The sequence below is a fragment of the Elaeis guineensis genome, chromosome 4, assembly GCF_000442705.2.
Source record: "Elaeis guineensis isolate ETL-2024a chromosome 4, EG11, whole genome shotgun sequence".
NCBI classification, from domain to species: domain Eukaryota; kingdom Viridiplantae; phylum Streptophyta; class Magnoliopsida; order Arecales; family Arecaceae; genus Elaeis; species Elaeis guineensis.
The window spans coordinates 26,092,817-26,120,221 of record NC_025996.2 but is presented as its reverse complement, the minus strand read 5'-3'; the positions used below and the strand labels follow the sequence as shown (position 1 = coordinate 26,120,221).

Sequence of the window (27,405 nt, the reverse complement as noted above, 5' to 3'; positions counted from 1 at the left end):
TCTGGATTTCGTATTCTTTGCTGTTTTTGAGACTCCGTCTAATTTCGTGCTGGAGGTTATGTTCTATATCGTTTTGAATTGATCTCTGACGTGCTTAATCTATGGAAATCCTAGACCATTGAACTTAAAAGGATGCTACGTACGAATCCTTGGGAGGCTTATTTTGTTGGATGCTAAGACGAGTCATCTGGTTCTTCATATAAAGAGTTTGGATAATTTCGTTGCTTCTATGTCTCTCAGCCTGCTAGGTTGTTGTACATTGATTTCTGCTGGTTGACATTGGGGTTGAGTGCTATTGCCTGTTCCATTTGACAACATCTGAATGGTAGTCATCAAATTTTGAACAAACTTTCTTTTGGGTCCGTTAGCCTTGGTGATGCAATTGGTTGTCCACACGCTTTGATTTGTTGTCGCACACATCACTTTTGTGGAATGCCCTAACATCTGTTTAAAGTTGGATTGATTTCTGATATGGTTCTGTGGGTTGGTTTTACCACTGTGACTTGGACACATTTCACTTTAGTGTTTTCATGGACATACTATTGGCAATTGCTGTGCGCTTTTGGTAGCTCGTGCTGTCAACTTTGAATGATGTGATCGAGCCATTCATGGTAGATGCTGTTTCCAGGTCACTATTACATCACTGCCAGTCATTGTATCTGGCATTAATAAATAGTTAATTTTTAAACCAACAAATTTTTTGGCAATGGTCATGTGCGTTTTGTTGTTTTAATTCATTGTTCAATAAATATTAATAAGTTGATCTCCACCACTCTGATTGTTCTTTTCACCTATGTTCAGTCTTCACTTGATGCTGCAGGCCTCAAAGCATTCATGTCATAGCTTATATTAATTGCAAGTGTGTTCAAAAGTATCTATGTTCCCTTTTTAGTCTTATCATATCATGTTTGCACTGAATCATAACAAAATCCGACCATAAATTGATGGTCACTTGTGGATGAACTAACAGTGTTTTTTTTTTTTCCTCCCTTCTGTTGTGAATCTTATTATGCTATTATTTTTCTGCAATTCTTTTAGGTGTCTTGTTAGTAAGTTAGGCTGAAATGCCTGCTTCACCATTAGTCAACTTTTTCTCGCATTTGTTGTGATTGACTAATTAATTTCATTTGTTTTTTCATTTTCATTTCTAATCTCATTGAATTTGTGATGCTCTGTTCTTTTGCTGACATTGACATCCTTTTTTTTTACATCATCGTAGTGACACCACTACATTTGCTCCCATTTTTATGTACTGCCTATGTTGCTTTATCTTTATCTTTGACAACATTGTTCGGTTGCCATACTACATCTTTCTAATAGTATCATTTGCAGTTGCCACGAGATAATTACATGATCTTCTGAAAATGCATGTTCATAATCTCAGAACTATCACATTAATCCTTATACTAGCTCCTCTCCCTTTTTATATTACATCCATGTTCAATATAGGAAGAATTTCATATTGTCTACTGGCCATTATTTATGGTGATAGCCTTGTGACATATTGTGTGGTAGGTACAACCATGTAATCCTTTTTATTAACCTTGTTGGTTATGTTGACCCACATAACTTTCCATTGGCTTGGAAAACACTACCACACATTGTTCTAGATACTTTACTATTCTTTTTTCATCTCTTCTTTCTCTTTAACTTTCATGATTTCTTGCCTGAGTTTGTATTATAATTCTAGCATGCTTATGAATGCATTATGTGAAGATAGGCCTTGGCGCCACAGTAAGGTTGCTTATTATAATATGGGTGTCACATGTTTGAAACATAGAAACAACCTCTCCACACACGAGGAAAAGGTTGTGTACATTTAACCTCCTCAGACTTTGCAGTGGCGTGAGCCCTTGGTATGACTTTTTTTTTCCTATATATTATGTATCATAAAGTTAAGTTTTATGATATCTACGAGTGATCATGGTCTATTAAGTTGTGAATGATTCTTTATCATTTCATAGGATGTAGCCATCACTTCTGAAGTTCAAATGGACCAAAATTTAGCATATGCTGGTTGACTCAGTGATTTATTTTTGGAACTGAGACTGACTTGTTGCAAAGCCAAATTTTATTTATTCTAGGTAAATAGTCTGTTTGTGGTTTCTTAGAACTCACTTCTTGTAGGTTAATGCAGTGATGAGATGATATTCATTGTTTGACTTTCACAAGGGCTCCATTTATTTATACCCAAGCTTGACTTGTGTCTAGCCATTGAGCTGATATAGCTTTGTGAAGCCATTCTTCTTTTAAAAAACCTTGTCTTCTTGCACCTTCACGTTTGTGCTTGTAAGTAGACCTAAACATCACCGTTGAACATGCCCAGATGATTCCATGATCTGAACATGGTTGGACAGCATACTCTTCCTAATTCCCTTCAGATGAACAGTGCAATTGCATTGCAATTGGAATCCTAGTGTGACATGAAATGTATTTGCTTGAGTTTCTATTGTCTGTAAGCCTTTGTTGTTTAGGTGATTTTGGATGGTCATTCTTTACCATCTATTCCTTTTAACCACAACCTTTATGTTGATTATACACCATACACTTGCTTTATTTATGGGCAGTCAACTTCGTCAGTATTTGTCGCATGAGGCTTCATAGCTGTATCATCCTAGAACTTTTCACCAATCTTGTAACAACTGTTCAAGTTTATTCTTTTCGCAGTTGTTGTCTGAATTATCTAGATTTCTTCTGAGCTACTTTTGGACCCTATGTGGCAACAAAAGTTTGATATTAACTAGACCTTTTGGTTGCAGATGATAGCATCTTTACTGTTTTCTGTGATAGTCTTCAAATGAACTGCTAAACTCCTTGTCATCTCATCTTATAGCGACTAGATTAATGATTTTCTGGGGAAACCTTCCTTGATAAGTCCTACCTATCGATGTTCTTGAGCAAGCAAACCTGATAGATGCTAGTGATATGGAACAGCGCGCTAAGGTTTAAAAACATGGTCCCAGTTGTCCTTGAAGTAAGAATGGCATGTTTTGATTTAGTTTCTGGTAAACTCCAGAATTTGTCTTAGTATACTTTTGTTACTTAGAGCGGTGGTTTAATGAATCAGATTAGCTTTTTGGTCTGTTCTTTACTTTGTCAAGCATCATTGTTACCTATACAGAACTTAATTTTTAGAAAACGGTAATGTATCAATATCAGAGAGAAGTTGAGTAATTATTTAAGGCACCACCGAAGCAGATAGAGCGTCAAGGTACCAGCAATGTACCAAGTGCCGGGATTTAACTTAATAGGTTGAGAACAGAGACCACTAATTGATATTTTGGCTTAATTTAAAGCACTATCATCCGAATGAATATGGGATTGTAGGCTGATATGATCAGGGCATTATCTCGCAATATCAGCTTCCCTTGTAGATGAACTTAGGGCATAGAGAGCTAGCTCATTGTCAGCTTGTATGTTTATTTCATATGGGGTTTTCTTATGCAAGGGATCTGTCATATAGTAAGTAGGTAATAATGGTCAAAAAAGTGAGGAGAAATAAGAACGGACGATGAGTCCATGTATATAAATGAATTTCTCTAGACTTTGTTGTCGGAGTATCGGACAGGCACAATCTACTTTACCAGTCACTTCTTTTACTATTTTTAATCATCACTCGTTTTCATTTTTTGCTTTTTGCCATTTTATGTCAAGACCTGATTTCACCATCTATGCATGGTGTTGTATCACCACCAACTTCGAGATTTTCGTTAATGGCTCAAAGTTTCCAACAAGAAGTTTGAGGTGGAAAGATTTAAAGGATGAGCAATAAAAATTCAGTTTATGCCAGTTAATTCTGATTAACTTATACTGTAGCAAGTGTTTAGAAAACATTTATCATGGGGTACAAGGTGGTATTTATGAGCTACAAGGACTGGGGAAGACCGAAATGTATGAGTGACGAGCATGCTTCTTTTGTCTGATGGTGATATCGTCCTCTCCATTAGGATCATCGCCCAAATAGATGAAGGATACTTTGTTGAAACCAATTTCAGTCCACAAATATGCTCAGAGATTACTCCATTTTCAGATGCCAACTGGATCATTCCAACAGCTAAAATGAACAGCCGAAGTGGATCATCTTGTCTCGGCCCCCCTTCAATTTCTGAACCATTTTCCTGATCTCCATCAACAAGGACTCAGGATTTAGCATGGCAAATGTTTGCTTTAATCCATTCCATACCTTTAGGGTTAAACTCTCAAATTGAAGAAGGTCAAAGAGGAAGTCCCAACTGGCGCAATCAAATGCCTTACAGTAATTAATCGCAAGTAAAGAAGCTATCGTCTTTTTTCAGGCCAGGCCTAAGAGCTCATCTAGTGCGTAGTTGCGAAACGGTGCAGTGCATGCCTTCCATAAATGTGGACAGATTGGGCTTGATCAACTATCTGCGGTAGAATGCTCTTTCAATCTGTCTCCGGGCACTCCCATAGTTATTTTGAAGATGCTATTTGACAAATTGATGGGCCAAACTCTTCAGAGAAAGAAGCACCATCCCCTTAGTTATCAGCACGATACAAGCACAATTCCAAATTTGTGCTTACACCGAACAATTCTTCTTTTTTATAGTGCCGTGGAAATGTCCATGGAAGAGCAATTGAAAGTCATCCTAGGCCTGAGCCTTTTCACCTCCCAGGTCAAAAATAACTTGCCTGATCACCTCAATGATGAAAGCTTTGGAGGTAGCAAAATTGTTTGATTGGATCAGATCCACCAACTCAGCGGTGGATCTGTCCAACCAAAAAAAAATATGCCTGTATTGCCCCCCTCCCCCGTCTCTTTTTTTTTTTTTTTTTTTCTCTTCTTTTTTGCCCCCACTCATTCATGTTTGTGCATGTCCCTTTATCATTGGATTGGCCACCTAAGCGGATGGCGGATGGATCTAGTCCGGTCAATAATTTTTTTTAAAGAAGAAAGATTGATGAAAGGATATAAAAAAATTAATAAAAATAAAAAAAAATTATATCAACTATTCTATTTAGTCTATCCACGGAGATTTCGGAATGAAAACTCAATGGACGTGACATTTTGTAATAGGAGCATACAAGCAAATTGATCAAATCATAAAATTAATATGAATCATTAATTTCAGATCGATTTAATTTTTTTAAATCCAATTGAGTTTTGGTTTAAAAATTTTAAAAATTAAAAAAATTAATTTGATTTGATTTAAATCCATTCTAAAGTGAACCAACCGTGGATATATATATATATATATAATCGATAATTTGACGAATTGAATCAAGCTGAATGAATTTTTTTTATTTGATTTAATCTAATTTTTTATATAATCAGTTTGATTTTGATTTTAAAAAATTAATTCATATCGATCTATTTAAAAATTGATATCAAGTCGATTCAAATCGAGTCGTGTATACCATATTTTTGGGTCACTAGAAAATTTGGTAGTGAACACACTTATTTAAAGCTCCGGATTGTATTAATCCGTCACTTAAGACGTAAGCAAGCATATAACGGCTCCAATGGGCAGGCGTGTAAATATAAATAGAGGCCCATCCCCTTCGCATGAACCAAAAATTTCTTGGATAAAGAAGCCTCAGCCTCCCCACTCTCTCCGTGCTCTGTCTCTCTTTGAGAGAGGAGGCAAGCAATATCTACCTCCTCCTCTCTCTCTCCCTCCTCCTCCGATTCCTTTCCTCCTCTTTTCTGTTCGTATATTGAGGTGATGATTATAGATGGCTTGCGAAGGGGTTGTTCGCTTTCTCTTCTTTTCATGCCTCCTCCTTCTTCTCTAACAATAGGGCGAGACAGCTACGGAAGGTCTGCTATTCCGTGGACAACCGAGCAGCAATCATTGTTAGATGGGGGAGGAGAAGAAGACACGATAGGATCTTTTTCCTAGGTTAGCTTCTGATTTTCTTTCTCAGGATTGGTAGGACTTCTCTCTATTTTCTCTTTGCACATGTTCTTCATCTTCCAGGTGGATAATGGCCGTGATAGCGGCATTATTTTTGGGTTTTATACAAGAAGTCTGTGATGATTCGTGGACAAGGGTTTTGCTACGTTTTGATCAGAAAACAACTATTCTCTTGACGGTGAGGCAATCTTGGATGGTCTGTTGCTGTTCTTCTGTAGGCAACTGCTTGCAGCCGTTTTGATTTATTAGTTGCAGAATTGATGAATCTGAGCCTCCCTCTTTATCTTCGCCTTCTCTGCTTTCCAATTGCTTTTTTTTTTTTTTTTTTCCTTTCAAGATTCTTGTTTTAGGGTTTCTTGAATTTCTTTACTGTGATTAGTATTGCCACCAAAGAATTCATAGCAAACTAGAGTTTCAAGAACCCAAATCCTCAAATTGCTATTTAGTCTATTGAAAAACTAGGAGTTGTATTGCTTGGCGTTAGGTTTTTATGACATTTAAGGAACTACTTGACTTTTTGCATGTAACAACGGTTTTGATCTTCTTCTCTTTGTTCCTATCTCCTTCATCGTTCTTTATTTTCTTTCCCTTTAATGAACATTGTGCAATTGAGAGCTTGGAAACCCTATTATTGCTATACAAAGCTACCATTACCAACTGGAGATGGTTTTTATATATTGTATGTATATAATAAATTGGGTAACTATATAGGTTTAGGTCAGGTCAGGTATCAAGAACTTCAAATCCAAACCCAATGCAAAAGTTTCTATAAGTTTAATGCTGATTTCATACATACCCCTTTCATCATTGGATTTGGGTCAATTTTACGTTGTGTAGTTGTTGTATCAGCCATTTGGAGTGAAGCCCAACAAGAAGACCGAGTAAAGAAAAAACATGGTTCAGGTCCGAGGCCCGGCCCAGCCCACGATCAGCTCTAAAATGTCACCCCTCCCATCGATCACCAGTTCAATGTGGTAGTCAGGCGACAGGTCTTGTCTAGCGGAACCCGTAACGGTTCCACCATTTATCAACAGCCGTACAGAGCAGTGATGAGCTGGGACCAGCAACTGGAGCTGATAATGATAATGAGACCAACCTGGGTAGGGATGGCAAATTAATCCGACTCGATGGGTATACACTTTACTCGAATCCGATCAAATTCGAAAAATAGGGTTTGACTGGGTTTGGATTCGAGTTTGGGTAAAACCCGAAAACTATAGTACGGGTATGGGTAGGGTATGGGTAGTACTATTTTCTATCCGAATCCGATCCGAACCTATGGATATGGATAATATCCGAACCCATATCCGAATATATATATATATATATATATATATATATATATATATATATATATATATATATATATATATATATATATATATATATATACATATATACATATCCGAATATATATACATACATATATACATATCCGAATATATATACATACATATATACATATCCGAATATATATACATACATATATACATATCCGAATATATATATATATATATATACACACACACATATACACACACATATATATATGATCTCTCTCTCTCTATATATATAATTATATATATGTATGTATGTATATGTATGCATGCATATATGTATGTATGTATGTGTGTGTGTGTTAGAAGTGTGTATGTGCGTATGTATGTATGTATATATATATAATTGGTAATTCTATTTTTGATTGATAATATGCATAAAATTATTTTACTTTTTTTTTTGGTATAGAATGGATGGGTATGGGGCGGGTATGGATTGGGTATGGAAAAATGGGTTACCCACGGGTATCCCCGAACCCGTTGGGTATGGGGATGGGTATCTCTTTTCTTACCCGATTGGATATCGGATAGGGTTTGGGTATAGGGTATTAAGTTCGGGTTTGGGATGGTAGTATACTACCCGACCCAAACCCTATCCATTGCCATCCCTAAACCTCGGGCCTCAACACTATTTATTCTTAATCGGACTTCCGGGCGAAGCTATCTAAGATTTGACATCCGCCAGGTCCAAATCCGGCCCACGCTAGGTCCAAATCCGCCCCATGATCAGGTACCAGGAAGCGACGCCCAGCATATTCTTTGTGCATCACTGGCGGTATAGAAAATCTAATATAGAGTGCACTATCTTATCTAATTGATCTATTTAATTATTAGTTTGTAATATATATTTAATATCTATAGATCGATTTTTTCGTTTAAAAATTTTGTATGACGAAAATATTCTTATTCTTTAATAAAATTATGACATTCTATATCGATATTATGATATCCTACGTTCAGAAAGTCATAATTTTATTCATAAAATGTTAATATAATACAGTATATCATAATATACTCAGGATGTCATAATTTTTTCTAAAAAATAAAAATATTTTTATCATTCAAAATTTTCAAATAAAGAAATCAATCTGAAGGCATTAAATATGTGTTGAAAAGTGGTTGGATAAAAATAGTCCTTTCATATTATGATATCCTGAGCCATATTATAACATCTTGAGCTATAATACGTCACATGATGTCATAATTTTTTTAAAAAATAGAGATATTTTTATCATATAAAATTTTTAAATGAATAAACCGACTTGCAGGCATCAAATGCATGTTGGAAAACGATGACTACGTAGATCAATCGGATAAAATGATGCACTCCATGTTGGATTTTCTACATCTCAAATTCTTTTACTCGCTCCAACGCAATAAAAAGTGTGAGCAAAGGCATAGTTGCATGTAGACTGGCAATGGATCGTGCCTTACCCATCGGACTGCTGTCTTAATGGGCCGTGTCAGGCATGGCACATTTAATCCAACCTTCTAACTCGATCTGGCCTGTGGCTCAGGGGTGGCTGGCCGTGCTAGGCACAGCACGCGACTGGCATGGCCCGTTAGCCCATCAACAGCTATAAACGGTCATTTGTTATATTTATACCATTTTATCCTCTCGTGCCTAATTTTAAAAATATTTAAATTTTTATAAATACAATAATGACGTTGACATAAATTTTTGGTTCTTAATTTTTTATAATTTTATAATTTTATTTTTTTAATTATTAAAATAAATTATTTTATTATTTTATTATATTTTGAATGTCAGATCTAGATTTTTATTTTTTTATATTATTTTAATTTTTATTAATAAATAGATAGGGCCCGCATCAAATTCTCTATCATTAGTTCGTTACAAAAGAATTTTTTATTTTTATAAAAAAAAAATCCAACATTCTCCCATCTACTTTATATTTACTTTCTAATTTTTTTAATTTATAAAAAATTATTGTTTAAAATTTAAAAAAATCGTTATAGATCGTATCTGGCATGGCCGATAACAATTATAGATGGATCGTACCTTGATACGACCCATCTTAGTGGGATCAAGCTAGCACGTGGATCATACCGTATCTGGTTCATGAAACGTACCAATCCAGCCCCTTGTAAATCATGTTGGATCTGGACCGCGGGCCATAAACTCTGAGTCCAGTCCGACCGTTGTATAAGTCGCGTCTGGCACGCCCGCCTCGCGCCAGTCAGACCTAGTGCCCATGTTTAGTTGCATGCGCTAAACAGACTGTACTCTGGTACGGCCCGAAAGCCGAAAAGTATTGATTGGTGCCGTCTCTCTCTCTCTCGCCCTCCCAAAGTGGAACAAATGGAACTCGTTTTCGCCGATCCCAAACCCAATCACCAGCCCAACGGCGCCGTCACCCGCCCTGACAAAACACCAACGCCGTTAACCGACCTCGCCGCCGCCCTCAGCCACGCCGCCAGGCTACTCTCCTCCTCCTCCTCCTCCTCCGCCGCCGCCGTCGCCGTCGCCTCCCTCCGGAACGCCCACCAGTTGATCGGATCCTTCCTCGCGCAGCTCGAGTCCCGCCCGCTCGCTGGCGACGAGGACGAGCCGATGTCCGATCTGAGGGATCGGGAGGAGGAAGGGGACGGGGGCGAAGGGTCGCGGATCATCGACGAGGTGGAGGAAGGGATGAGGGAGTGCGTCCTCCAGAGCAAGCGGCGGAAGCGGCAGGTCTCCCCATCGTGGGCCCTCGGGCGGGCCGCTGATCAGGGGGAGGAGTTCTTGTCTGTCCATCCCATGGACCGCCGGCGATCGTCGATTGATCTTGTTTTCCAGTTCCATGCTTGAGACGTGGAGAAATTGCTCTCCAGGAGGTAGGGATTTGCAGATTTCGATCGCTTTTAGAAGTATTTAAAATACGTGCAGAACTTGAATTTTTTGGAATCTGATATATATATTGAAGGAGTTTCAGTTATTTCCTCGATAATTGAAAGCATAAAAAAAAAAGGAATTTTGAGAGAAGGATGATTGCTTCCAGATTGATTTTCTCTCCTTTCCGTGTAACTTAACTTTTTTAAGGAAAAGGTTGGTGGGGATAATCAAGTCTAGGACGAGCAAGCTGCAAGGCTGTAAAGAAGAAAGTATTCTTTGGATCTTGTTGCGGCCAATCGCCTCGTCGCCCGATCGTCGGGAAGCGTGCACCTGCAAAAGGAAGTCCGCACTGACCGGAGGCGGCTCCGGTGGGGACCCTCCGACGGTCAAGTCAGAGAGGTGACTGGGCAACAGTGAAATGCAGACAGAGAGCTCTGAGAGGGAGAGAGAGAGAGAGGCGAGCCTGCGTATGTGGGAGAGACGGGCGGATCGACCCTTGCACTGTTGCCTTCCCCGGTATATATAGTGGAGCACGGTATGGCGCCGTTATCAATGGCGCGGACGAGTGAGGAACTGTCAACTCACTGTAGACTGTCAGAGCCGCCGTGGAAATGTCATGTCGCCGTGTGGCCGTCTAATCACCAGGGTTGACTTCGCTCTCGGCGGGACAATGCCCCTGGGGAACTGTGCCGCATGTCCGTGTCAGAGCTGACAAGGTCCGGCGGCTGTACGGCGATGGGAGGAGACGGCCGACCCTTGGTCGGTGGCCAGCAGAGTGGCGTCGGGTTCCTCCGTCAGTCGGCGAGTTTCATGTGAGTCGGCCTCTGGGTCCGGTCAATCGGGAGGGATACGCCCGACATACCTCCAGTCGGCGATTGGGCCATTGGAAAGCCGTCAGTAGCGTCCGTTAGTCGGTCACTCCCGGCTTTCAGTCGGAGACGGTCAGTCGGGCCGACAGCCGGTCGGGCCCTCCGATAGTCGGTCGGTCGGTCGGTGGGTATCCCCCAACAGTTGCCCCCCTCCACTCCTAAGTCGGGTGATGAGCTGGCGACTAGGAGTGGATTTGTCGTACGCGAGGATCCGACCGTACCGCCGATTGATACGCGAGGATCCGACCGTACGCGAGGATCCGACCGTACTGTTAGAGCACTACTACCCAAGTCGTACCAACCCATCGCCCCTCGCCAATCGTGAGGTATTGTCCGCTCTGGAGCGGGGCCCGGGCCTTTGACCCGGTAAACACCCCGCCCCTCACGGTTTTGCCCCGCAAAAGGCGCCTCACGTGGGAGAGGGAGGCTGGCAATACTTAAGCAGTAGCCTCTTTTGTAAACTTCCGGTATGGGACTTTCGGGCTCGAAGCCCCCGATGCCCGCCCACAACAGAAGCCCCCCTGCAAAGGAGGCTACTGCGCGGACGGGGGACGGGTTCCCACAGACGGCGCCACTGTTAGAGCACTACTACCCAAGTCGTACCAACCCATCGCCCCTCGCCAATCGTGAGGTATTGTCCGCTCTGGAGCGGGGCCCGGGCCTTTGACCCGGTAAACACCCCGCCCCTCACGGTTTTGCCCCGCAAAAGGCGCCTCACGTGGGAGAGGGAGGCTGGCAATACTTAAGCAGTAGCCTCTTTTGTAAACTTCCGGTATGGGACTTTCGGGCTCGAAGCCCCCGATGCCCGCCCACAACAGAAGACTGTTAGATCACTACTACCCAAGTCGTACCAACCCATCGCCCCTCACCAATCGTGAGGTATTGTCCGCTCTGGAGCGGGGCCCGGGCCTTTGACCCGGTAAACACCCCGTCCCTCACGGTTTTGCCCCGCAAAAGGCGCCTCACGTGGGAGAGGGAGGCTGGCAATACTTAAGCAGTAGCCTCTTTTGTAAACTTCCGATATGGGACTTTCGGGCTCGAAGCCCCCGATGCCCATCCACAACAGAAGCCCCCCTGCAAAGGAGGCTACTGCGCGGATAGGGGACGGGTTCCCACAGACGGCGCCACTGTTAGATCACTACTACCCAAGTCGTACCAACCCATCGCCCCTCACCAATCGTGAGGTATTGTCCGCTCTGGAGCGGGGCCCGGGCCTTTGACCCGGTAAACACCCCGTCCCTCACGGTTTTGCCCCGCAAAAGGCGCCTCACGTGGGAGAGGGAGGCTGGCAATACTTAAGCAGTAGCCTCTTTTGTAAACTTCCGGTATGGGACTTTCGGGCTCGAAGCCCCGATGCCCATCCACAACAGATCTGTTAAATTGCTTTAGGAATGTCACATATTTGGTTGTGTGGTTTAGAATTTTAGATAAATAACACGTGAATCTGAAATCGATTACCTATATTTGATTCTTGGATTTTAGTTAGATATTGGTAATGATTTTGCTTCTATCATTTCCATCAACAAAAATTGAAGTAATGTTTCAGTTGAGTGCACTGTGGAGTTGGTTTCTGTGAAGTGGGTAGGTTGTCCATGGATGCACAGCTAACTTTTGGAAGTTTTGACCAGTATTTGATGCAAGAGACAGAAAGATTTGTCGCCATTCCATGAAAAGATCCTAGCACCATGCTTTTTTCTCAGTGGAATGGATTATGAAGATGGTTTCTATAAGTTTAGCTCCATAGATACACAACCAACAAATGGAACGTTTGGACGGTACTTGATGCAAGGGACAGAAAGATTTGTTACTACTGGGGGGAAATTCATAACATCATGACTTTTTGGTCCCTAGTTAAGTCTTTAATTGTTTAATGATGGAATCATAAATTCTGCAGTAGACATGTATGGTGGTGCATTAACCTGCAAACCTTTAAATTTTGTTATAATTGGCTGCTTTGTCTTTCTCCTGTTTGTTGTTTCAATTTGAAAAGTGTTCTGATAGGCATCAAATTAGAAGCCACGCAGAAACTTGGGCATGTGAGGTGTATTGGTAATCAACCAACCTGTGCGTAGATTTATGACGCACTTTTTGGGGTTCCCTTCATTTAAGCTCTTTGGCGAGGTTATGGAAGTTTTAAAATTTTCTTACTCTATTGTATTTTTTTTTTTTTATATCAGTCCCTGATTGCATATTAATACCTGTATTTTCTGTATTTGTATTTTAATCATTGAAACCTTGTAATTTATAGCTTGTACATCCCACAGATTAGCTAGATGATGATGGAATATTCTGCTTTTATTCCTCTAAAGGTGTTAGATTCATATCTTCTAGATATTTTGCCCCTAGCTCTCCCAGTTATCCGACCTCTTAACCCATGCTCCTTCATCATTGGTCCCCAGTAGCCAAGCCCCAAAGCAATTTTGTCCTTATTACAATTTTGCTTAACGGTAATCATGGTCCGATCAATGAAAGCTAGCAGAATGACCATTTTGTGCAAACAGAGAACTTTAGAAGGATTTTTATATAAATATAAAAAACATAGGAACTGATGCACAAATTTGAAAAAAATTATGATATAATCTGCAAAAATATCCTTATTATATAGATTGATTTCTGTGGCCGATCATTGCATTAGAAGCAAGGGCCCATCACCATTATATGAACTTCTTAAATCCACATATCCTTAAATGGTGGTGGTCGTATTTCTATAAATGAAACTGTTCATTTTAAAGAAATCAGGGCAAAATTAAATGATTTAAGTATGATGGACTGGTTTTGATTTTGAAATAATAATTATTTTTTGATTTTGAAATAATAATTATGACTTACAAGTAAAATCCAGTTCTGGTGGTGGGTAATATTTTTGTCTGTTCTGCTGGATGGAGGAGTTCAGTTGCATGGATAAATTTGCTTCAACAAATTTAATTCATCTCCTGCCTTTAATTTTGGTTTTTATCAAAATATTCCGGTAGGGAAAATCCTACTTGGTCCCTGCACAGGTAGACATGAAAGCTTGTTCTGGGGAGAAGGCCATTCTGATTATTAGCTGCCAGTTTCTGTTCTCAGAAGAAATGTCTTGTTGTTTAAATTTCGTTGAGTCTGCTTGATTATGTTTGGCAGTACGTGGACTAGGCTTTGATCTAAGAGATACAACAGTCCTTCTTGGTAGTAGTGGTCATAAAATAGTTGCTTTTCTTATTTCACCTTTTATCCTGTTTCATCAGGATGTTCAATATGTGCCATAGGTGCAATTGTTCAACCTTTTCTTGGCCAGTTTATCCATTGGATATGGATCATGATCGTCTGTACATGTATACATATTAAGGCAGAGGAACATAATCAAGGGAAAGAGGAGAAGGGAAAATAACTGGGAAGAAAAATTAATGTTGAACAGAAAAAAAATCTTTCTTGTTCCAGTCTCTTGTGGGACCCAAGTATTAAATTGCAGATTAAACAAGTGGTAATAAAATTGTGAGTTCTGTAAAGTAATACTTACGTCAGAGTATTCTCTTCATTGTCAGTATGAAGTTGGTAATTTATTTGGTAGAAAGGTGATTGATATTTACCATTTTAGTTTTATTGGTAATTTATTTGGCAGAAAGGTGATTGATATTTACCATATTAGTTTTGCTTCAGATAGTTACTCAAATTCTAACATCCTCATATTCGTTATGAAACTCATTTGTATTTTTTTCTGCAGTAAAATATGATATATTTGCCTTGCATTTTGCAATTTTGAATCAAATATGTGCAGCTTTCTATGGGAACTTGCTTTTTTTTTTTTCCCCGTTGTATAATACACTATGTTTTACTCAGGACTCTTGTGGCCTATATTTCACACAATAATGTTTCTTTATCTTTCCTGTATAAGATCACTGCTGGGGGAGAGCGAGAGATGATGTTATTGACTTGTCTGTCTATATTACAGGGATACATAGCAGGTCATTTCAATGTGATCAATGAAGATCCCTGTCATGAACTAATTCTCCTTTATGGGAAGCTAAGATTTCTATATTTCAATTTCAGTCTATACATTAGTTCTACTTCAGTTACTTGAATTGGAAAGTTGTATTGAGAATTAATTTTTGTCCTTTGAGTCGGGCATGTGAATTGCGAAACTTACAGCTGTTATATTTGTGTTTTCTTTATTGTCTCTGTCCATTTATCTCTTGTAGGAAAGTTATGGGTTTGTTTGGTGTTGACTTATGGTATAATGTGAGTAGTTAATGCTCGAAGGTATGAATAGTTAACTACAATTGCAATTTCTTGATTAAAGGATGACATGATTATAGAAATTGGAACAGGGACATGCAATTGGCTGCTTGAATCTAGAAAATGGAAGTGTGATGCATAACCAGATCATTGTTAGTGATTACAAGAAGATTAGCATGGCTCTATTTTACTTTGTTCTAATATAAGTAAATTTGGGCCAATAGTAACTTTCTTTCATAAGGTTGGTTGAAAGGAGTTTGAGATATTTATGAACTTCAGGAAAGATCTTGGAAGTGATCCAAGCATGAGTTAGATGCACATAACGTGCAAACATACATGCACACCAACATACATACCGTATCACTTGAGGAAAATCTTAGAATGTGTCACTGTTAAGGTGACTAAAGCAAGTAGGATGAAGAGTTCGGAATGTACATACTTGCTTGCATGCATGAAGAAGATGAGATACACTTTTGGGAGGATATTCGCACATCCCACTTTTCTTTTCTGTTAGCTCTGAAATTGGAAAGTGAGGATGTAATACCCTTTACTGTGATAAACGGAGAAGCAAGTAGTTCACTCAAATCTTTCTTTCTCCCTCTTCATCCCTACCTGGTTTGGGATTCTCTTACTACATCACTCTAGATTATGTATAAATAAATAATATTTTCCAGAAATTGGTTCTTTGAGAGTCCAATTATACAGAATCTAGCTACAAAATGTCAGTCCAGCTACAAAACGAAATGTCTAGTCAGGTAAGACTTTGTTGTTTAACTAGTAAATTTGTCTTTCCCCTAAGAAAAAAATGACTAGTGGATTTGTTTATTCTATTTTTAAAATCAAACTCTCTATCAGTGTCTGAGGCTCGGAGATTTCCGTCTGGGTTGATGTCTTGGTCAACTTATCAGTCTGTATGAGTCATGAGCATCCACTGATATGATATAATTTATATCTCATCTCCGATTATCCAGGCTGATCTATACCATTTCATTCTGGTATATTGTCTGGTACAGTAAAAATATATTGGCCAATATTTCTTAAACATATTGTCACAAATTTAAACTAAAATTTTACTCATTAAACATTCAAATCAATACTATAATATGGTAACTAATTCCATATTTTCCATAATAACTGAGATTCTAATATCTTGGATTCTAGAATAACAGCCAACATATCAGTAAATTTGGGATACAGCTGTGCATTACAAGAACATAGGCATCTCAAGAACAGTTTTGCCCTGGTTAAGAGCACGTTACCTCCTGAGATAGGTAGATTTAAATTGAATTGCTGGGCTTTTCTGCAGTATAATTGAGTGGAATTGTTAGAGTTTTTTTTTTTTTTTTTTAAATAAATAAATGCCGTGCATATGCTATATCTAGAGTGAAGTATTAAATAGATAAGATGGTATAGAAACATGAATGGAATACTATGATTGTAGTACATTGAAGTTATTTGAAAAAAAAATGAGTTGAAGATTTCATTGTCCAGCTTTTCATGGTAATTTGCTGGTTGATTATATAGGAGAGAAGAGTGAAGATGTTCCATTCTTGTTCTGTTGTATGAGGGTCGCATGCCCATCTGATACCTCATGGAAGGTAGAAGTCAGAATTTAAGTTGTTACACCTTAAAGTGAAGCAAGCAAGTTAGATAATGTTGTTGGAGAATGGAATGAAAGCACAAGTCATATGTATGGGTTAGCATTTCACTAGCTGTTAATGACTGAGATATTATCTTTTATTAGTGGAGATTTGCTTTCTGTTGGAGCAATTTAGTAATATGTCTTGTGATCAACCAATTAAAATATCAGATTATTAGAGGCGAGAGCTCTACAAATTCCTTTACAAATTCCTTTTATAGGAATGTTTTTTCTGTTTAAATGGTGTGATATTTTCAATTTTTTGTTGATAGCCAACATTTAGGTTTGACAAGCCATTTGTCACTTTTGGAGGATAACTTGATGTTCACATGTCCATTTTATGTATAAATACTGATTTTGAAGTGAAATTGAAATTCCGCAAGTTTATATTTGGTAAGCTTATTTCGGCTGCCTGAAAAAAAAAAAAGGTTCGAGTAAGAAATGTGGGTAAACTTTATCTATGTTAGGAAAAGTTTTAGTGGCTTCTTGGTATCCATATGAGCTTCAGTTTGATTGCTATTTTTGATTGGTTCTCTTTGTAGGAAGCTAGGAACAACAGTCATCATGTACTAATGATTTATTTGATGATTAATATTTATTAGAGTTTTTAATTGCTGTTGCTCCCTGCTACTCACTAGTCATAGATTTGATCTTTCAGGCATTTAAATGTCCGCTAGTTGGCTGATCAGAGTGTGGACTTGCCTAGATTAATTTTTATGTTTTCCTTAAATCTGTGTTAGATACTGTGTATGAAGAAACAAGTGAAAATAGTGTAGCAATCCACACTGCACTGCTTGAAGGAAGACAATCAATTGTTATGGACAAATTACTTCTGTCCAATGGTGAAAGATTTGATAATGCTCAGAGCTAGAAATTTAGGGATTGGACCATTGAAGACTTGCAAGAGGAGCACACCTTGAATGACCTTTTCAATTTTAAATCGAGGATAGTGATTGAATACAGGATCTTCTATCACTCATTTGATCTAGACATGAAGGATTGTATAGCTGACTTCATCAACCAATGGAACAGTCGCTATGTTATCTAAATTGGGTAGTATTGAAAACTCCTCCCTAGATTCATCATGATAAACATCTAGTGTAATTTCAGATACTTTACATTAAGTGTGAAGCAAATTTTTGTATATTTTAATATGCAGGTAGTGGGCTTTTTTGCCTTCATCAATCTTTCCTATTTTAATGGGTGGATGGTAAATGGGAAGGGACTTCACAAAAGTTTGACTGTACCATCTATTGTGCGATATTTAGAGAGTGGTAGGGACGAAACTTGTGAATGACGATATGTTTCAAGTACCATCAAGTGTGATACTTTAAAGAATATTGCAGTCGAGCAGTTTACCATGAAGTAGACTTGAAGTGGTTGTTGAGAGATATGTCAGATTCCTTTGGGAAGGGACATTCTTTGCAGGGTTTTGGTCTGGATCCTCCAACCTATACAACCCACTGCATTGTTGTAATTCATTCTGAGATGAGGCAACCGATGGAGATCTGAAACAGAGCAAAACAATAGGCACCATCCACTTCAAATGCAAAATTCTATTATGATGATGCCCATAAAACCATAGTAGTTGATATGAAAGGGTGTTGTCCAAAATTTTTTCAATGAGTTTACTAGATCATTCGAATCTTCTTTAGATATTGATAGCTATGATCTGCAAGGTTGTATGATATTTCAGTAGAATTGCATTGCCAATGGTATCAGATGAGTGAGACATTAAGGCCTGCAAGATTTGAACTTGGGCAGGCTTTTCATATGTTGCACCAGTAATGTGCTTCACGGTCTCCTTGCCCCATAGAATTACAGCTGGCTCTACTGCTGTTCCTTGGGGTGTCGAAATCTTCAATTGTAATCGAAGAGCAAAATTATAGGAGAGATATTTTCTAGATGGGGGAATTCTCCACATGAATTAGCAAAAACTTAAAAGCTCAATTATAAGAGGTAAAAGATATGACTGATCTATAATTTATGGTGCAGAGAGTGCATGCTGGTCATATACATTTTAGATCAGAATCTATTCCAGAGATGGACAGGCCTTTTGGAGTGGATTAGTCTTGCCATCTTGAAATGCTGCGCCCAGGCCTTATAAATCCAAGGGGTTTCTCTGCAAACAGTCTCCCATAATAGTGGGTTAATGCAAGCACCAGCTCACGACTTTTGGACTTTCGCATGATGTTCTCTTGCCTTAGATGGAAACTTTTTCACATATACACAAAGGGGAATAGTTCAGCTGATTGGCTGGCTGATATGGGTAACAGATTGGTTGCAGTTCAGCTTAGTTTCCTCAGGGGTTGATCAAATTAGCCTGGAGGGTTTTGGTCCAGTCTTCTTCTTCTTCTTATTATTATTATTATTATACATTTCTGTAGTGGGCATAGCTGTTTAAGAAAAACTGTCTTTTGGTATGCTTGTATCAATGCTCTGGTGCAATACTCTGCTGTCTTCTGATTTGATTTGGTCTCTTTTTTGTTTTCTTTCTTTGATAGTCAGTTTCATCTTTGCTATGCCCTTTTGTTTTCTGATGTACATGATGGCTCATTTTTGTTCTGACCAATTATGTCTGGTTTCCAATGATTGCCTAATTTAGGGGACAAGCTAGTACTTGCAGAGGAAGATGATCTATTCTTGAAGTTCCTTTTGGCATGCGCATTGACCTGTTGTAAGCAGCAAGTTCTTCCAAGTTACATGCAGTGCAGTTCTCAAGCTTTTCTCATTACGAGAGTGGTGTGTAAAGTAACAAGTTTTTTTCTGAGTTACATTGAAGTTCTATAGCAATTCTTGTGTATATTTTGTATATCTAGCTTTCTTTGAACTGAGAGGGTGTTTGGTTGGGAGGAGTAGAGTTCTGGAATCGAAATCGGAATAGATGATTCTCATTCCAACCGTTTAGTTGGGAGGAGTCTCATTTCGATTTCGATTCCAAGATGGAATGGGAACGGTTCAATCTATATAGAATTCAATCTCTATTCTCTTCTATGGATTCAAATTTTCATTTCAATTCCAGTCACGAACCAAATATTTCAGAGGATTTGATCATTTCAATTTCGATTTTAAATTATTTCAATTTTCATTCCCATTCTGATTTTGGTTGCGAACCAAACACCCCTTGAGTAGAGCCATAGATACGTGCAATGGAATTTGGTGGATACCTACTGCTGCATAGCTCAGCTGATATTTGGCTTATATTGACTGCTCTGTAGCTCACGCTTGAGAATGCTGTTTCCAAATCTGCAATTTGTAGGGTTTTCTACAACGGGTACCGGAAACAGACTGACCTTATGTGCTTCAGTTCGGTAAGACAATCGGTCACTTTCTAGTGGCAAATTAGCACCTGAGATCATTGATAGTGGTTTTTGCTAATTATTTTAAAATCCTTGAGTTGATAATGAGTTTTTTTATTGTGAACATTTCTCCTGCGTAGTTCGTCATCGGGTCAACCTGGACCTTTGCAATTACTAATATCTCTTTCAAATTATTTCTAGTGCCGATGAGGAATGATTAGGGCTTACAAATTAGGAATGTCAGCTGTTGGTGGTGGTGCACCTCCTGATTCAGGGATTCCTCTAGACGAGAGATTGGGCAAGTCAGACATGCAAGCTGACAACTTTGCCAGGCAAGGTTTTAGTAATTCGTTATACAACAGAGTGCTAAAATAACAGAGCTCTTGCTTAAGCCCGGAAAAGCAGAGAGCAAGGTTAGTACCTCAATTTTTGTATACCAGAGGCCTGCCAAGGAGAAATTATTCCCTAGGCTGTATGTATGCACCATTTGGCGGGCAAATCACTGCTGCTCCTACGAGCTCCGTTCATCAAGCACTCATCTTAGTGCAACCCTGAGCAAGAGGCTGTAATTATCCGCATGTCATTTAGTGTATGCAGTGTAGAGTATAATTTTTCGCAGCTAAGGGATCATGTGGTCCTTTGGTCCTAAAATAGGATGCTCTGTTCTACCTTTCTTTCTTTTCTATTTTTTTTGGATAATTTTTTTTTAAATTTTTAATTTAAATCAACATAGTGCAGCGAGGAGTGTGGCCAGCCATGCCACCTGAATCTACTTCTAACGGATGACTTCGCTACCCTACGATCTAACTGCATCACACCACCTGCACCATAAAGGCACCGAAAAATTTATTTAAAATTATTTTGCTGTGATCTTAAAATCTAAAAGCATCTGAGAATTTAGATGCCAACAGTAATATAAACTAGCTTAGAATTTCGTATGATACACGATATATATTTATTTATTTGTAAATAATATTTTTATTAATTAAAAATTTAATATAATATAAACAATATCATGAATGATATCAAATATTTTAAATAAAAATATAAATATTTAAAAATATAATATTTAAAAAATATTTTATTTTATTTAATTATCTTATTCTATTTATTTTATATATATTTTAAATTCATATCAATTTTGAGGCATAAAAAGATTATGTTGCCTAAGATTATGTTTCTTAAGTCATCTGTCATCATTTTTATTGGGGTACTCCCATCTTCAGCAGAAAAGCAAGGTATAGAACAGGCTGTGTAAGTGTGTGCTTAAAATTTTTTCACTCACATGGAATATCTTCGTTGAGGAACAATTACTATTAATAATTAATTTAGATATTAGAAGTTTGAAAATTTTTAAATTTATCAGAGGAAGATAAATTTGTCATTTGTTTCTTATCTCAATAAGGATTCAATTCACTAAAATTTTATATTTTTATTTGATAAAAGTGCTTGATTGTGCTGGATACCGAGGATTTCTTGTTATGATTTTTTAGCTTCTTTGTTCAGATTTTTCCTTTGGTTGGATCCTCTCAAAATTTTTTGTAATATATTATATAATTTTTCTTTGGTTTAGTTGGATCTAATGTCTATTGTTACAAAAAGTTTTTTTTTTTAGTTTCTTTTGGTCAAATTTGATCTTATATGAAGTGTAATAAGGTTGTTTGCTTATGTTATACAGATTTTTAGATTTGCTTCATCGTTGTAATTTATTTTTTATCATTAAATATTTTTTGAATTATTTTTTTGATAATTAATAATTTTTTTATTTTTTTGATGAGTTTTTGTTGCATAGGAAAAAAAGAAAAAGATGGTTCCTATTTTTTCTTTATTGATGTTTGTTTGATTTCTTTAGAAACACAGGATCAACCATGGAGAGAGCCGAAAATAATTAACAGGGATAATTTTCGAGTGATGGAATAATTATACCATGAAACATCTACTTACTCGCTCGTGTGGTATAATTATAGTCTCCAATACGTATACGGCAACCGTATCGGAGATCCGATGAACCTGACATCACATTATGTAGGTGGATTCCATGCATTTCCAAATTCCCAAATTCCAACACACTACGGTGCATTTCTCTTTTGGCTGAAAACTCAGTTGAGTTGAGCTCAAGCAGCTTATTTATAAACAAAGCTGGTCGCCTCCGCTTATTTGCAACCCTAACTAGAGTTCTCAAAAGAAGGTTGGTAAACTAAACCTATCTATTTGTTGGCGTTTGCACCCTTCTTCTTCTTCTAATCTTCTAAATATGCATCGCTTCTGTTGTTATAGGATGTCTTTTATTGGAAGCGGGTTCTGGCATCAATCAAAATAATACATGTATGCTACAGATTGGTTAGCTGCTTAGCCTGTCAGGATGATTTCTCTATACTACTTCAGATGGTATTTCTTATAGAAGATTTTTGACTACGTATGGATATGGCTGGAGTAAATTGAGAATCACTAGAGCGGCATTCCTACAAAATAAGTTTTAAGCGGAGTTGGCTCCGGCATGAATCCTCCGATGGTCAAGTCACGAATCAAACACAACAGAAAAAAAAGAGAGAAAATTACATTGAGCAAACACGGGTGTACTTGAGAGTCTTCTTTTTTACTTCTATTTATATAAGATTAGTAATAATGAGCGATACAGATTTCGTCACATGTGTTATTGATAGGTAAATTTTTATCTAGAGTATTGCTGGCAGGAAAAGAGATGTGACTTGAGTTGAATAGATGTATGGGCGGTGAGTGAGAAGGCAGTGATGTGTCTTGACTTGATGTGCTTTAACCAAAAGTCACAAGTGATACTTTGACTTGCTTCAAGAGAATTGGCTGATGTCCGATGTCCGATTCCTTCTCTGATGCCAAAGTCTGGGGATTACCAGAGATCCAATATTTAAATGAATCGGTTAGAGGGGAACCGGTCATCTCATCCAAGTTTGCTAACCTATAGGCTGACGGAGATCGGGTTTGGCGGTAGGTGCGTGAGCATCGAAGGGTTTACTGCAAAGTTTTATTCGGAGGGTCAGTACAGTAGGGGCCAGCCTTCTCAGAAAAGAAAGTTATAATATTAAGGGATCCTTGGTCCGATTAGGATGAAGGATTGGCCAAGAATTTCTGGGAATAACGCCGCCATCAAGCTTCCATTGGCCTCAAACTTGATGTTTAGGTGGTTACTTTAGAGTGGATCGGCTGGCACATGAACCGATAGAATACCTAAACCGGCCATTGAGATAGGGATAAGTGCCGCAACTTTATTAATGCTCCTTCAGAAAAAAGAAGTGACTAAAGTCAAGATTGAAAGGATAAGGAGGCGCTTTCTCAGTGTTCTATCATATTGGACGGCAGAGGATGTATTTAAATGCTTCTGACATTGATCATAAACTCACTCGGTGTGTAGTGGGTCGTGAAAGAAATAGTGAGGCGACATGGCATACGACTGATGAGCGGGAGTGACATGACTAGATAGTGAGGTCCATCAAGCCTACAGGAGGGGATCGCCTAACGTCCCTCAACTTGAGCCTTGGATGGAGATCGGACCAGCCATAATGCAACCGAATCCCTAGAGATCGGCTCCGCCCAATGATTGACGAAGGCAAGCTTTAGCATTAAAGGGGATCCCTCCTCTTGATAGTTAGTATTATCTCAGTTTCTTCTTCTTATAGGCATTCCTTTGGAATGTCTAGCCGGCTGATTCCTAGGCCAATCATCAAGGGAATTCACACAATACTCAAAGTACATCAAAATTTCATCATTCTGCGGTAACCAAAGTGTTGCTATCCAACAGTATTCATCCTAATTTAGCTTTTATTATGCTGCGGATGGTATGGATGTTGTATATATGTGGGCTTAGGCCCATTTTGTAATCTTCTCCTTCCAATTCCTGCTTCAGTATCCTATATCCTCCTTTATACCACCCAAAAAAAGAAAATTGTTTTAAAGGATGTAGAATTTTATAACTAGTAAGGAATTATTTTGTTGAATTCAAAAACAGACACATGATATTAATCATACCTTTCTTGTTCATTTGAGTGGGTAGTGATGGATAAGTAGAGCCAGCAAAATATGATCCGATCCATCAACTCGATCTGTGTTCGATCCTTCGTAAATAGATTTGGATTTAAGCTAAATAGGTTTGGGTTATAAACAGATTGATCCATTTAACCCGTTTAATATTTGGATCAAATTTGAGTTTTAGGTATTTAACCTGTTTAACCCATTTTACCTGTCTAATATTCAGATTGGATTAAATCAGATAATCTATTTAACTCATTTAACATGTTTAAAATTTATTTAGCATATTTTTGACCCATTTAACCTGATATGTTTAATCTATTTAACCTTTTTAATTCGTTTAAGATTTTTTAACTTATTTAAAATCTACTTAACCTATTTTTGATCCATTTAATGTGACCTATTTAACCCATTTAATCTAATTTGACTTATTTAATAAACAGATTGAACGGGTCGGAACAGATTATCTGTTTAATAAATAAGTTTAGGTTTGAATTTTTGATCTATTTAATAAACAGATCAGATTTGAGTGGACGATTTTCTAATCTGACCTATATATGGTCCGATTCGATCCAATTGCCACCCCAACAGGTAAGTGGGATACATAGAAAATGAAAAACATAAAGAAATCATAATTGGCCAAATTTATGACAATAGGTAGCTAAATCATATCTCTATAGTTGGATATTTTTAATTGCTAGCATGGAACTTATGAGTGAATCAAGTTAGGTTTGATCAAGTTGGTTCAGTTATAATATATTTGCAGGTTAGATTGTTTGGATTAGACCATGAATCCCTACTTGCAGGCTGCTCCTAGATGACCAATGCTCAGCCATTATCAATCTTATGCATCGCGGTTATGATTAGCAAATAGGTGTCGATATTAATACATCACAACCCATGTTGCAGTAGCTTGAGCCTAGAATATTTATGATTACAAAGTAGGTTTTTCTTTCTGAAAAAGGATATGAAAAAACACCTTTATAAAGGATATGGAAAAAAATAAAATAAAATAAAACTTTCTTTTGATAAAAAAAATATATATATTTGAACAATAAACTTGCAAGCATCTTGAATTAGAGTCTTGACCATACTCTTTTACGATAAAATGATACGGCAACAAAGTACGTTATTAGGCTATGTTTTAAGATACTGGAGTCTTCTCATCCAGTGGGTTCGTCTATATAGTGAGAAAGAGGTCACTAATCTTTCAAATTTGATTTCGAATCGAACATTCTCCAGTAAAGATTGAGATCATACGGTCACGTCCAGAAAACGTAGTTACGTCAGGATGCCCCACTCCAACCCCTGTTCTGTTACCAAAAAAAAAAAAAATTGGAGTCTTCTCATGAAAATTTTCACCGCTGGCAAATCCATTGAGATACCCAATTATTTTATTTCCATTATTTATTATTTACTGTAGTTTAGTGAGGTTCTTCAATATGAATGTTCTCATGGTCATATTTTTTTTTCACATCATTTTTATTGTTTTCAGCAACCTTGTTTTACGGACTTCGAACATATAGAATCAATGAGCTACCATCTCTCATTTCACCTGGGTCAAGGCCTCTCTCTCTCTCTCTCTCTCTCTCTCTCTCTATATATATATATATATAATTCTTACGAGAATGATAAATCTTTAGTTGTATTTGATGTTGTTTTCACTCTCTTTTTATCTAAAGTTATTATTAAAATTATTTCATTGTTAAAAATTAAAGAGGAGAAACATGTTTGATAGTCATTTTTTTTTATTTTTATGTCACTTAATATATCCTAGGCATCCTGATATGGCATTAATATATTCTGTGACTGACTTAGTAACAATAGATTGTTGATCAACCAAAGACTTTTTAATTCAACACGTAAATAGACAGTCCATCTCTTCAGAATCATTAAAATACACCAAGGCTTGCCAAAAAGAAATCATTAAATACAGAACCAAGTTGCTGACCATGGGATCACCATCCAACGGCATGCAAGCCCTCATCCACGTGTCTCTCCCCTTCATCCCATGGGCGGACTGGTCCTCTTTATCTGGTCCATCTAATAAATTTTTTCTTTTTCTTTTTTGATATAAATAATTTTCTCTTTCTCTGGAAAACGATCCAATCCCAGTGCGGCAGCGTTCCTCCGCCTCACTCCCGGTACTCCCAACCCGCAACCAAATTACCAATCACTGCCCCATCAAAAGCCTCTCATCTCTTTCGGATACATGTGGCGCTAAGTTGTATGTTCACGCAAAAGAATGATTGATATCGGACCATTGGATCACATCTTGCATACATCAAAGCGGCTATTGAGCCTGACATCGAGGATAAAATAATAATTTATTAATAATTTTTTAAATAAAATATTTTATAATAATAATAAATAAATAAATAAATATATTTAAAAATATTATAAAAATATTAATAAATATTTAATTTTATAAATAAATAAAGATAAATAAAAAATATCATCTTTCTTATAAGATAATTTGATTGCGTAAAAATTTTATTAATTTCTTCTGTATTAAAAATGAAAGAATAAATAAAAATTAAAAAAATAAATAATTAATTATTTTTAAAAAATATTTTTTAATAAAAATTAATATATAAATTAATTATATATATATATAAATATATAGATAATAAATATTTTAAATTTTTTTGAAGGGGACAATGATCTCTTTGATCTCTCTTACGCTTCGCTATTGAACTATTGCATGATCCAATGATAAATTTTTATAAAAAAATAAATTTTATGTTGTATAAAAATTATAATCTCTATTCTTATACAAAATCATGCACAATACCATAGCTTACGCTTCACTTTTTTCACTCTAAATAAGACCGAAACAGAGTTAGATATAGACCATACTAGTATATCCATCTATATTTATTTTATATAAAAATATAAATATACACATAGATGCAAAAATTTACATCTATATTTATTTTAAATGAATATAAATATAATTTAAATATTAAAAATATAAATATAATTATAGATATAAATTAAATAATTAAATTTTATAATTATAAAATTAAAAATATTATTAAATAAATAATAAATCAATAAATAATATATTTATATAATTTTATATTTTAAAAAATTAATAAATAATGTATAAAATTATATAGAATTATAAATAAATTTGGATATTTGAATATAGATTATATATATATATATATTATATTATATATTATATATATATTATATATATATTTTTTTTTTTTTTGTAGTATGGATATAGACATTAATTAGGCCTTTAAAATACTGTTCAGATGGATCCGAATACGAAAACGGAGAACGGATCCGGACCGATATTATCAACGCCATTTTTCTTTTTTTTT

The 27,405-nt window shown here is 37.0% G+C and overlaps 1 protein-coding gene across 4 annotated transcripts; it reads left to right on the top strand.

The window, feature by feature from the left end:
* The first annotated feature begins 5,547 nt into the window (after window positions 1–5,547).
* LOC140857214 (uncharacterized) lies at window positions 5,548–19,763 on the top strand. Of its 4 annotated transcripts, none has more exons than XR_012140802.1 (3): window positions 9,424–10,051; window positions 14,790–14,859; window positions 19,375–19,763. XR_012140802.1 is itself a non-coding variant. In XM_073255901.1 (3 exons), exon 1 carries the CDS (start codon window positions 9,537–9,539, stop codon window positions 10,023–10,025), a length of 489 nt encoding a protein of 162 aa, XP_073112002.1. In that variant the 5' UTR covers window positions 9,424–9,536; the 3' UTR covers window positions 10,026–10,051; window positions 14,847–14,859; window positions 19,375–19,763. The 4 variants fall into 4 exon arrangements, 2 of the variants coding, with proteins under 2 accessions (XP_073112002.1, XP_073112001.1); XM_073255901.1 differs by having other exon boundaries at window positions 14,847–14,859; XR_012140803.1 differs by lacking the exons at window positions 9,424–10,051; window positions 14,790–14,859 and adding an exon at window positions 5,548–5,861.
* Window positions 19,764–27,405: the final 7,642 nt, after the last annotated feature.